General features: G+C 39.5%; 1 protein-coding gene across 1 annotated transcript in view; it reads right to left on the reverse strand.

Moving 5' to 3' along the window:
* UST (uronyl 2-sulfotransferase) overlaps nucleotides 1-13639 on the reverse strand; it is a 165985-nt gene that overhangs the window by 74279 nt on the left and 78067 nt on the right. The window contains exons 3-4 of the mRNA XM_069852158.1: nucleotides 9667-9822; nucleotides 1327-1406 (exon numbers count right to left, since the gene is read on the reverse strand). Of these exons, the coding sequence (XP_069708259.1) occupies nucleotides 1327-1406; nucleotides 9667-9822 (236 nt within the window). The remainder of the gene's footprint in view (nucleotides 1-1326; nucleotides 1407-9666; nucleotides 9823-13639) is intronic.

Here is a 13639-nt window from a genome sequence, read left to right on the forward strand (position 1 = left end):
ATCTGGGGAGGAGAAGGAGGTAATGACGGTCATCTTTTTCTCATGTACCCAATGTCTCGTACCACCTCTGAAAAATCAGTTTTATCAAAAAACTTCGGCTCTCAGGTATGGCTACTTGTTTGATTATATATTTTGGCAGAGAGAACAGATCATTAACTATCTCTTACCAAAGATGTGAAATTCTAGTCAAATGAGTTTTATTCTTTAAAGACAACACACTAGAAATAGAACTCTCATGGAATCAGAACAGCAAACAGAAGAATTTTGTTTAACTCCCTTTTTTTTGTGTAACAAAATCATGCTCATAGTCACATTACATATCAAATGCATTTCCAGTAGCTCGAAATATTTTATTTTCTAAACAACAAAACAATATCCTTCCTCCCCAATTTTATCATATCTTCCTAACTGCCTATTCATGCCTGAAGCCATACATTCAAAGGACATGCTTTGACATTATCACATAAAGAAAATACTGGGAAGTTAGGCAAGTTCTTGCAAAGATCTGCAGAAAACTCTCACTTCTACAGAATTTCTTTAATCCAAATGTGAGGAGTCTAGCCTAGTGGTACAGATGGCGTGGTTCCTGAATTTAATTTCCAAATTAAATTTACAGCCTGGGCAATAACCATCCACAGTCAGCTTTAACCTCTGTGTCCTGGTTAAACGCTAACTGGCATCACTTATTCCAAAAATTTCTCAGAAGTTTCATCCAAATTCAATTTTCTTCACATTCCGTGCTAAAAATGTCATGAGTCTTGCTGCATACTTTTCAATAGCTGCCAGAAGGGACTGCATTTCCATGATACAGAGCATAATCCATTTGCATGGTTTATAAATGCTTCCATATCCTGTGGAATGGGGACTATTTTGTCAGAACAAAATTAAATTGGTTAAATTGGTGAAGAGTTACTCCAGGTACAAAAGTATTTAACTCAGCAGTGTTCTCATTCTTGTATTTGTATCTGACTATACAGAGATGAAATATTCACAACAGTGAGCTACCACTTTTTAAACATGAGTGCACAGTTTAAACACCCAAGTTACCACCTCATACATGTTGGCCAGAAATGTTATAAACCAAGATCATCTCAGAGGCAGTGCATGCAATAGCATCCTGGCTTTCACAAACATACTGTAAGTAACTATTCCACAGCAAAGACAGCACAAGAAAAAAAAGCCTCCAACTTCTGAATGTGACTTCCAATACCAGAAAGGAGGAAAAAAAAAAGGTACTGTTTATATGTAAAAAAGTAGTGAAAATGTTTATGTATTACAATTAACAGAAATCCATGAAAAAGTTTTTTAACTAAAAAAATGCCTTACCTTGAGAAGTTGAGGAAATGAACATGCCTAGTGAATAAATAGGGCTGCTCAGCAGTGCTTATGTTTTTAATCAATTCCATCTAAAAAGAATTAACAAATCAAATTTTCTGTGTTACGACAGTGCAAATTTTGAGACAAATACAACTCTCAGACAACATATGATGATGTAATTTTCAAGTCTGAATTACTCAGGAACTTGTTCCCCACTAACCCTCCCAAACACTGTCATGAAGATCACATGACCAGCATTTCACATCTAAGCAAGAGAGGTTAAGCTGCAAACATCATCCTGTTATCATAGAGCTTATGTACTTCCAAGAGTGTGTATCAGTTTAAGGAGAGGCATAAACTAAAGGAAAAACCTAAACTCTGCCTAGAACTGCACCAGAGCTTTGCAAGTGGCAGCTGCCCTCTGAAGACACTGGCTCTATTGATCAGAATGCGAAAATGCCAGAAAGTAGAAGCTGAGCTAATGACTAATTTTCATGCAACAATAAAAACTGCCAGCACTGCCAAAACACTGATTGATTCATCTGTTTAAATATAGAAATCAGCATTTGCCATTTTTTTTACTATTACAGTAAATTAAGTGTACAAATTAAATAGGCATTTTTAGAAAGACCATGCTAAGTTCTAGTTCAGGCCCATTTATGCAATTTTAATTTTTTAAGCAAATAAATTATTTAAATTTTTAACTTATTAAAATGGAATAACATAAACAGCATACATTGAAGACTGTAAACCATGGATATGAGTATCTGTGTAAGCTGAGCTCTAGTGATGATCCAAAGGAAATTGAAAGTGTGTAGTGGAGCACCATGCTAGAGAGTCGAGACCTCCAGGTTAATTTTGCTTTCTTACTATTAATTTCCTAAGATTTACTTTCAGATTTTCTGTTCTGTGCTCAAATGCAGGCTATGTTATGGACACTCACACATTTGAAATGGTAAGTTTATTGGTTTTACAAACTGGGCAGTAGAAAGTAATACAGAAAGTAATAGAAATTCATAAACTGGAAATAAAAGAAGAGATAAGAGAAGGTTCACCAAACAATCTGATTTGAATCATGTCAATTAATATACTAAACTTGAACATTGTTAAGGAGATATTAATTAAAAAAATTCTTAAGACTTAAATGCTATAGCTGACACAGATAACATAATGAAAAACATGGGGTCCAGTCTATTAGGTGGTTAAGATAAACTGGCTGGCATGTGATGAGTTACTGCACTAAAAGTACGAAGAGCACGGTAGAAAATTATGTCCATGCCATAACAAACATTAACCTACATCTAACAGACAGCAGTTGTCAATTTTCTTCCTTCTGTTTCCCAGTTTTGATATACTGATATTTTGCCAAGGTTTTCATACCTCGTTTTCATACAAGGTTGTCACATCTTACTGCTTCTCATCCATCTTTCACTCTCAATTTTTTCCTAGGACACACAACCTGCCACCTTCTTTCAGACAACACAAGTTATAGCCATTTAACTTCTAGGACCAAATAAAAAAGTGCACGCACTAATATGCTTTTCCCTGCTTTTGTTCTGCTGTCAACAGTTTTATAGTCACACATGTACAATGAGCACTGAAGCAAACGGTTGTCTGAGAAAAGCTCTAAACCTTAGGGAATGGAATATAAAGAAAAGGAGACCACCAAAAGAAAGACAATATGAAAGGAAAACACAGGAGAACACAGAGAGAACTTTTATGTAAAAAGAAAAAAGGATGGGAATAGCCCCCCTGCTATAGCCAGTTAAATCTGGACTCTGGACTGTTTGATTCAAGTACAAACAAATCTTTATATATCTCCTTCAGATGATGCTATGAGCAAGAATTTCATAAACCTGAAGAGCAGAGCTTGCCTTGAACAGAGTTAGAAAGCCTAGGAAACTTTGCAATAATTGGCACAAAGTAGTAGAGTGTTTTTTGTTAATGTTCTGAAGAGACAAAGGCTTTCCTAGCAAACCAAACAAGCCAACATCTGTTTAGGACTGGTAACTCTGCCAAAAAATGATATTCATTCACCTTGCAGAATGAAACAAGGGGGGACTCTAGAGCATGGGCATCAGATTTCTCAGTTGGCTTTTTTTTTTTTTTACCCAGACTAGTTACAGGAGAATTGAAATTCTCAGAAGTGTATGACACTTTATGTTATACTGGCATTTTACCTGTGTTAACCTATCTGCATGAATGAAGGAATAGGGCAGAAGGAAGTTATTGATATGGCATAAAACCTCCGTTCATGCCACTGCAGTCACCATTGTAAATCCATCTTGGAATAAACAAAACCCCCTCATTAGAGTATAAATACAAAGGTGTATAGATTGTATACCCATACAAAGTAATCCCACTGAGTTTAAAAAGACAGATAGCTTTACTATAATACTGCTAGAGTGGGGGTATATGTGAGTGCTACAAAGTACCACTCAAGTGTCCCTTGCCTCCAGCTCACCCTGGGGCTGGTACCAATTTGCTAGTGCCAGGCATATTCACATTACACCATCAGGTTTCCCACAGCACTTCATTTGGACTCAAGTGTCAGGCTCTGTCAGCTGGGGCACTTCTGCCTCGAGGGCAAAGGGAGTCTAGAAAGATGAACAGAGAGTAGGACAGCATCTGGCTTCTGACTGTTTTTTAATCTCTTGCTACCAAACTCAATCCCTTGAGCTATGATAATAGCTTACTCCAAAGCAGATACAGAATTTTGTTTTGACTTAAAGTACCTTCATATTTAGACACTTAATGACCAACTGGACTGGTAAGCACATGTGGATAGAGCTACAATGTGCACATGAACAAACACACAAACCCCATCCTTTTAAAAACCTTGCCAAAAGGGTAAGTAAGGCTCAACAGAAACAACACACAGATGTCAGGAGGGAAAAATAAATAACTGTAATGGCTCACAGCCACATGCAAGTTGTGGCCATATTTCCCATGGGTCTTTCTTTCTCTCTGATCCCACTGAACTGATTTCAGCCTATCAAGCCAAACACATCGCTCAGCAATACCTAGCGATCAGCCTTCCTTTTAAGATTATGTCACATCAATAAAAATAACACATGATAATAATCATTATTATTAATTATATCTTCCAACATCTCCCAGCAAAGTAAGGTCTTTAGTGGGGAGTTTTTCTTGTTTGTTTGAGTTTTGTGTAGTAGTGGCTTTTTGTTTGTTAGGGGTTTTTTTTTGTTTGTTTGTTTTTACAACCTTATTAGAGAGGAAAAGTGTGCAGAGGACGAGCTGAGGAAAGCAAGTACCTTTGGATGGAACAGGTGATGCAGGAGAGAGATACACATACAAGCACAGATCACCTAGGAGACGGTCTTAAACCAACCTAAGTTTGAAAAGAGATGAAAAGGCATAACCAGTAGAAGCTAAACTACCCTGGCAAGCACCATCATGGGGAGAGATCAACCAGAACGCATCCATGTTTGGAGGGAGAAACTATAAAAACACCCAGGGAAAGACTGAAAGGAGCACGCGCCCACTATGATAAGGGCCCGTAAAGAGTATTCCTCTTTCTTGCTGCTTCACTTAGCTTTCCTGTGGGAGTTAACTTTAAGCTGCTTCACTGAGACAGTGTAGAGAAGACATAAATTAGCTTTTGAAATGAGCTAAATTGCACCAGAGAGTTAATGCTGCTAAACAAGGATCCAAGGAAAGGGAAATGCCAGGAAAGAAGAGCAGGTATGGGGAGAGGCAGGTGGTGGCACCCTGTATTCATGTGCTTGCATCCACCAGTGGAACCCATGGCATTGCCCTGGCCTGACAGAAATATCTGGGATTTAAAGATAAACCACATAGCCATAAAAATGCCACACCAATTCCACCTTCCACTTAACACCAATTAGTTGTAAGTAAATCTTTAGCCTTAATGCTGATTTGCTCCCTAGCATAACATCTTTCTACACTATTGTGACTCCTTGCTTAAGCTTTTATTCTAATTTTTTCTCCAAAATTAATTTTCTGCACCGAGCTTTAAAAGGAACCTTTAAACACAGCAAGATCTGCAAACAGAGGCAATCCTGTAAATCACAAGCTATTTTTAATCATAAAGTCCGCCTCAGCAAGACCACCAAGACACAATACTCCAAGGGGAAAGGCTTTTTCTTGTCTACTGTTCTATACTACTACTGTAGAAGTTCAGTTGGCCACACTCAAGAAATCAAACCATAATGGCTCAGCATCATCTGTGTTTGTAGTCAGCTGTTGCTGCATTGTAAATAACAATCCAGCAGATGGCACAACAAAGAGACTCTAAGACACTGGATGGGGCCCACCCGAAAAGGGGAGAAATGTGGAGGATGGCTTTGCTCCAGTCACAGCACTGTTTCTGCACAAAAACTCAGCTCAGGCTTTTGAGAGAGGACACCTTCTTTTCCTCTTCTGGAAACGGCCAGTCCCCAGTGCTGACTGCTCAGTGTAGTTCCATTTAGTTTGAGATTTGCAATAGGTAAATTCTATTGGGAACAAAAATAATTAATCAGATAACAATCCTACCCAGACAACAGCTAATGTGCTACTACTTTTTTTTTTAAGCTGCTGTATTTCACTGGGAGAATCTGAGGTCACAGCCTACAAAACTGGTAAGGCAACTGGGATATTCCAAGTGGGGTCATCTGGATGACACTGCAGTCTCCACTAACATTAAAATAGGACAAAAAACCCCCTGTATCTGTCTGTCTTGAAAGTTCTTTATCTTCTTCTACTGCTTTCAGTCTCTGCTGAAGGCATGTAGGGTCCAGGAGGCACAAGTACCTACAGGTATTTGGTATATCACTTTCATCTTGGTATTCATTTCCATAAAGAACTCACAGGAATGAGACTAGATCTTCATTTTCAGCTCTCAAAAATTTGGAATGGTTTCAAGTATTTCTTCACTTCCTGAAGCTGCTACAACCAATTTTCTGTCTTTAAAAGCGTTTAAGAGAAGTTAGTGATGGATTTTAGTCTGTTAAATTGGAATTATATCTAAAGCTGGCTGCACAGTCACAATGATGGGTGGTAGAAGGAAATGATATGAGGATAAACTATCAATTACTCCTGTATGTGATTGGCATTTGTATATCTAGAAGCATACTCATGTTGAGGCTCTGGAGAGAGTCCAGAGAAGAGCAACAAAGCTGGTGAAAGGGCTGGAGAACAGGCCTTATGAGGAGCGGCTGAGAGAGCTGGGGTTGTTTAGCCTGGAGAAGAGGAGGCTGAGGGGAGACCTCATTGCTCTCTACAACTACCTGAAAGGACGTTGTAGAGAGGAGGGTGCTGGCCTCTTCTCCCAAATGACAGGGGACAGGACAAGAGGGAATGGCTTCAAGCTCCGCCAGGGGAGGTTTAGGCTAGACATTAGGAAAAAATTCTTCACAGAAAGGGTCATTGGGCACTGGAACAGGCTGCCCAGGGAGGTGGTTGAGTCACCTTCCCTGGAGGCGTTTAAGGCACGGGTGGACGAGGTGCTGAGGGATATGGTTTAGTGTTTGGTAGGAACGGTTGGACTCGGTGATCCGGTGGGTCTCTTCCAACCTGGTTATTCTGTGATTCTGTGATTCTGTGATTCTGTGATTCATTCTTATTTCTCCAAATGCAAAAAGAAAAAAAAAAACAAAAAAAAAGAGAGTGGGGGAGGAAGACAGGAAGGGGAAGAATTAATTGAATTAATTTTGCAACAGTCCTTGTGTCATTTTAAAGCCACATCAATTAGATTGACTTTGTATACCTTAATACTATGTATCTTTTTCTGTATTTAATTTACTTAGAAATATTACAGCAAACGGTAAGCCACTGATTAACTCATCTGCTTCCAGAACTCACTCCCTTATGCCCATAGATGTTCAAAGGCTGCACTTTTAATTGCTGGCAGACAGACAGAATTTGGGAAAATTTCTTAGTACGAAGGAGACTGCAAAAGGCAAGGAGAATATGTATTCCAGTTATGCGCTATCTCCACAGTCCTAAGAACACCTACGTGCTTAACTTTATTTAACAACAGCAGACAGCATAAGCTAAATATTTACAGAAAAGTCTTGGCTGGATCAGGGCTTTAACCAAACACAGGACCAACAAATGACAGAACTAAGAGAGATGTATTATCTTGAGTGAGAAGACCATACACGTGCCAGGAGCCTACAGCCCAGCCCAGCTCTCTTTTCTCTTGTTCCAATGCCTGGAGGTTGAGACCATCCATTCTCTTAACTTCCTCTTGTGTACACCATATTAAAGGAGAGAGAAATAATTTATTTTTTCATATTCTGCTCATAAAAAAATTGAAAAGACAACCAAAAATACCCTGAGCAACAGAACACTCTCCAGGCATGTTCCCCTGGTGATCAAAGGCACTTTTCAGCAAAATTACTCTCTAAATTATGAACCTATTGTAACTACGTAAATAAGCCATAAATTAAAATAAAGAGACTCGAGTTACAGTAGGGCAATCTATAGAGTAAATAATTAGCTTTGTAGCAATACATGCAGCACCATCTGTGTTCCAGCACATTCACTGTCTAGTAACCTAACATCTCCTGTAGAGCAAAAAGTAATGCAGATATTCATCCTTTGTCAGCGTATTGGTTGCATCAAAAATAAGTCTGTGCCTCTCTGGAATCTCCACACGCTGGACTAAAGCACAGGAGACTGTTGAGAAGCGATCTTGTATAATATTTAATGAAGGACAATGCATCTACCAGAAAAGGCAGAACAGAATTGAAATGAAGCAGCTGATGAGGGTGAAAGTTGGTGATTATTAATATCTGAAAGGTTTTTAGGTTTTATGATGAGTCTCCTAATCAGCAATGAAACTTGAACTCAAAACAAAACCCAACCAACCTGAAGCACAAAAGCAGTCATACCCACAGAAATCTTCTATCCCATGTCCAACCGTTAAGCAGAAAAACTAATCAGGCAGGGTCTGTAGCACAGGCTAGTTTAACCCTGACCCGATGGGACCATTCTGCAAACTCCCTAGGCTCTGTGGTGCTGCCAGTGCAATATGCAGAGAGACACTGCAGCCCAGAGTTCTGCCCCTTCCCTTGGACACAGGCAGGGGCAGTGGGGTGGCACTGGCCTCCTCTGCAGCTCTTCACTGGGGTGTTGCACCCAGCCACATGCGGAAGCCTTCCAGCTGCTCCCTGCCTCGGGCTGAATTCAAGCTCTGTGTGGGGTTAGGTGAGCTGGCTCTAGCAGGATTGCGATGGCCACCTTGGAAGGGAGGAAAGTGGGACCTGCAGGAGCAATACTGGCTCCCGAATTTCCACTTGGAATGAACGACTGTATCTAAAATAATAAATTTACGCTCATAAACAGGCTAAAAATAAATCATCCATAATCACAGCACAATGCCACTGGCAGGCCCGTGTCAGTATTTTCATCATTGCATATATCCTTTCATGGTTTGCAAGCTGCTGTTCCTAGGAGTGACTCAGGCAATTATTGCAGCATTTACCTGATCAGCAGATCAACATATCAGCTGTGGACAACGTCTGCAACAGTTCTGTGTATGGCACCTGAATACATCTGCACACTTTGGAGTCTAAGGGTTGTTGTGTTACTTCCATCAATAGCTACTGATGGCAGTGATACTCACAAAGGGCACACGGCTACCTTAAATGCAAGGGATTTTAATAACTGGATCCTTTGGGGAATTAAAGCTGCAAAAATAATGCCCTCTGCAACTTCAAGAGAATGTGAAAAGGGGTGTCTGGGTAAAGTGCTTTCATGTGGTATTTTTACTTACTTTAGTGATGGTTGTGTGGTAACATGAAAAAGGCAGATGAGCAAGAGGCTGAGATAGGATCAGGGGCAGGTCAGATTATAGCAACATGTGTTAGCATGGCCCTGGGAAACAACTTCTGGAAGCAAGTGATTATTAGAAGTGAAGCAAGAAAGTGAGAAAAAAACCCAATCCTGTTGGCTATTATTTAATCCTGTTCTGCTTAAAGGGACCCAAGCTAGGTCTGAACAAGCTGGCCTGCTCCTGTGACAAACAGCTGTGCCCTGCAGATACACTAACACAGGTCCCTGAAGCTGTTAGCACTTAAATTGTCTAGTAACAACCATTCCTGCCTCTCTGCTGCACTAAATGCTATGCTGGCTAAATTCAAGAGCTGGCTAACTGGAAATTAGGTTTTCTGGTTAGCTTCTACACCGTGTTGCTCTTGGCTCTACCATCCATTTCTCCTATTATTGAAGCCACTCAGAGGGTGCCAAATTCTGGCTGATTACTCAGGTCAAAGTAGCAGTACACCTTTCCAATATGTTTTCTGTTAGCATATGCCTTTGTTTCTCAGTTTCACAACAATAATAATAAAACAGGGTCTAAGCTGAGCAGGAGTAACTTACCTGTTCATTTTTGGTCAGTCTTGTTTTGTTATGGATGTCAGATGTAACCAGGTTGAATCCATGTTTCTCTGATAAAATTCTCAAAAGCAAAACCACAGTTCGACTCCCACATTTTCCAACTCTGTTGTAGACCACTTGGCTGGGGAAAGGAAGTACCTAAATGAAGATTGAAAAACATGGACTCAGTATCTTAGCACTTTTGTTTCTGTGTACCTCTGAGTCACAGCATGTTTTCACTGTAAACCAACCAAGTACAGAACTTCTAGGACCCTGCACAGGTCAGAAGCACTCACTTCTACCAGCAAGCTAGGAGCTCTTTAGAACAGAAACACATGGCTCAGGAGGAGGCAAGCTGAGATTTCCCCATCATGATCCAGTTTAACATAACAGTGCAGATCAGTAGCTACTGCAGAAATACTAGGCCACTGCTGATATCTTCCAGTGAAGATGATGATGAGCTTAAGTTTGCCGCTTGTAACCTCAATGCAGACAGTTAGTTTTAGTTGACCACCTCCTATACAAAGACTGAAGAGGAGTGGATTTGCACTGGTTTGGTAACTCAAAATGAAGTTGACATAACACAAGAAGAATGCTCAAATTGCAAAACTTCAGCTTAAAAAATAATAATAAAAAAAACCAAATGACCACCAGCTGCATAGAACTAAAACTAATCAATTGTTTCAATTTCAAATATAAATATGAATCTTCCAAAGAGACTTGGAGAATAAATCATGCCCCTGGCTATATATACTTGTGGAATAATCAACAACAGGGGCCACAGGTGCCTGGAGGCCAAGTGGCACAGTCTGATCACACCTGTACAGGTAGTGTTCACTAAACCTCCAAACAGAGCAGTCACATCCAGCCTGCCCACCAGGAACAGTTTCCAGCCCACACTAACTCTTGCACCATGCTCTCTTCCCCAGGAAACCAGAACAATTGAACAGTAAATCACTGTCTTGAAGTACATTGGATGCAGACGTGTTTTGTTCCTGGATGATGTCCATGGGCTATTCTTTCAGTAAAAGGCATTCTGGAGTCATACTATTGCATCAGATGAGTATTTGGGGTATAGCATATTGCAGCAGCATCTGATAATACAGGCCAAGAAGCACCTGTTTTCAAGCCTTTTAACAGTCAGGAGCTCACGGTGTCATGCATAGGGGTACATAAGCGGCACTCAGTGATGGAAAACTCATTTTTCTATTATGATGATGGACACGGACATAGGCCTGCACTGTGGTTCTGGGCAGTGTGGACTCAGTGTAAGGAAGAGCTCATGTACCAAAGTGATGGTGCGTCTCAACCTTTTACTGTTGATGCAATCATATTCTCCCAGCAGAAGGATTATCTAACATAACAGCCGTTAGATGAGACATACAGGCTTCTGGTACTTCTCATGGTATTTGAACAGCTAACAGACTGTTCATTAGAGACAAAACGATTCCTCAAGCAACCCTTCATGTTACTTTCAAAGAGGAATGCAAACTAGAATTAAAAAAAGAAAAAAGTAATAAAAGGAAAAACCCGGATTCTTATATATATTGGGAACATACTGGCATTTTACTATCAGCATTATTGTTTGTGATCAAGAGAACATTACTATTGTTATTGGTTCCAATGTTAAATATATTCTTCACTGCAACATAAACATGGAAGCTGTCATTCTCTAAATTACCTGGGAAAGGGGTAAGTATTCGGGGATTGTGGCCTCAGTTAAGTTTTCCATGTCCCAGGACATCACAGCTGCTGCTTCAGCAAGTAAACATGGGCCTCCCAAGGCTCATATATAACCCACATAACATAGGAAGTCTTATTTCATAACATTTATATAAAAGTTTTCTGTGAGAAACCTAGTCCCCTTATTCCTCATCAATCTTTCATTCAGAAGCCTTGCTTCTTATTAGAGAACTTTGAAGGTGATGAATTTAACAACTCTGTGTTACAGCTGCAACTAATCTTTTTGAAAACAACTGCTAATGATGCCTAAAATGTTAATACATGAATGCATTTTATGATATAACAACATCATCAAAGTTTTTCTTATGCAAGGATACACAAGAGCCATATTCCGTATTGTCCTCTATCTGACTCATTTCTTTGCATGACAGAAAACAACACCAGTATTTGACATAGCCAAGCAGCACTATCCACTCAATAACACTGCAACTGGTGGTATGCGAGTTTCTCGTCCGCTCAGACATACACTTTTGGCATACTTTTGCTGTCCAAGTATGTGAAAGTCTTCAAGAGAAATGTGAAGTAGACGCTGACAAGTGCCAGTGAAAGAGCAAGAGCATACACAGCAGGTGTTTGCCTAGCATCCTGGAAAAGTGATAAATGATGAAAGTTTGTAGGGCTATGGAAAGGTTTTAAAATGCTTCATAGTTATTAACTGCTTTGATTTTCATAGCAGAGTGGCACTTTACAGTGTAGCAAGTAAAATTGTTTCTTCATTGATACTTCACTCATTTCAAGTGAAATTTTGCTGCATCCAGATTATATTCAAATTCTAACTAAACCCCTAACTTGATTAGCCAGTAACTTTGGATGAATCTTATTAATACCATTGTTTAAAAATCAAATAAAATTAAAGCAGGCCTTTGTAAAGTCTCTTAAGTTCAAAAAACTTTACCAGCTAAAAAAATGACATTGCTGCCAAGTGTGTCCTGTTTTAACCTTTGTTTCTGAAACTCACCTTCCTACATAGCACCATTCATGTCTGCACACAAACAATAACCATGGCAAGCCCCAAAATGAAACCATAAATAAATGCTCACTGTGGATAGAGAAAACTGAAATAGAAGGCCATTATTTTCAGACAACTGTCTAGCTTGCCAATATATCAATACCTGAATGTAAATATTGGAATGCACTTAAGTAAAATTGGACAAGATAAATCCTACAGCTCAAAGCTCACTTCAGAAGAGCACAGTCGTTAATGGTAATCAAATCTTCACTTGCAGCACTGCTGAATGTGGCTAGCTGTAAGGATGCCCTGCTGAAGCTCTGCTCACATTTTGTCTGCTTACATCACCATTCCACTTGCACACTCAAATGCACTAGAGGCCCTGCCCAGTACACAAAACCATGCAGTACACAGGCTTTTGGTACATAAGCAGGTATTTGTTTAATGTGACAAATTCTGCTGCAAATCATCTTTCTACATTTTAGAATGTGGCTAAGTAATTTCTTAGGAAAAAACCTGCTTCTTCCAGAAACCTGAGTTTGTATCAGGCAGATCAAGAAATTGAAAACTTTTTCACCTCACAAAAAACATGTAAGAGATGGTGGCAAAGGAGGCACATGAAAAGAAGGCTCCTATTATATTAGTAGAAACAAGACGGAAAACAGCAGTTGGAGGCTTAAATAAAGAAAATGTAATCTAATTAGCATTAACAATAAGAATATGTATCATGCAGACTGACTAACTGCTGAGGTGATGCTCTGGAAGCGTGATATTAATGTAACAATATCCACAACTTGAAAATAATTACAGAGGGACTTTATTCAGCACTGCATCAAAGCCCAGAGGTAATATATCAATTCAAACATGCAGTTCACTTCGGAGTTATATGAATTAGCACTTACAACTATAAAATGGTAAACCCCACAGTATAATTACAACAGCTCTCACCAAGGGTTTTGACAGTTATATAACAATTTACTTGTCAGTCCAAACTAAGGCCTTTTACTTCTTTTGTTCCACAGTTAAAGATTACAAATACCATTGCAAATGAAATCGAGAAGAAAAAAAAAAAAGTGAGTTTATCCTAAAATGAATCAGCATTAAGGACAACAACTATCAAGCAGCTCTGGGTAGGCTTGCCAGTTTCAGGAGAGAAGTAATTTCTCAGGAACTGCAGCACAAAATCCCATTCCAAACAAATATCAACTTATACTTATTCGGGCTTAAAGCAATTACAACAAAGAATTGCTAACACAAAGGCATGTCAGCAGAAAACATGACTGA

The sequence above is a fragment of the Phaenicophaeus curvirostris genome, chromosome 2 (assembly GCF_032191515.1).
Source record: "Phaenicophaeus curvirostris isolate KB17595 chromosome 2, BPBGC_Pcur_1.0, whole genome shotgun sequence".
Lineage (NCBI taxonomy): Eukaryota > Metazoa > Chordata > Aves > Cuculiformes > Cuculidae > Phaenicophaeus > Phaenicophaeus curvirostris.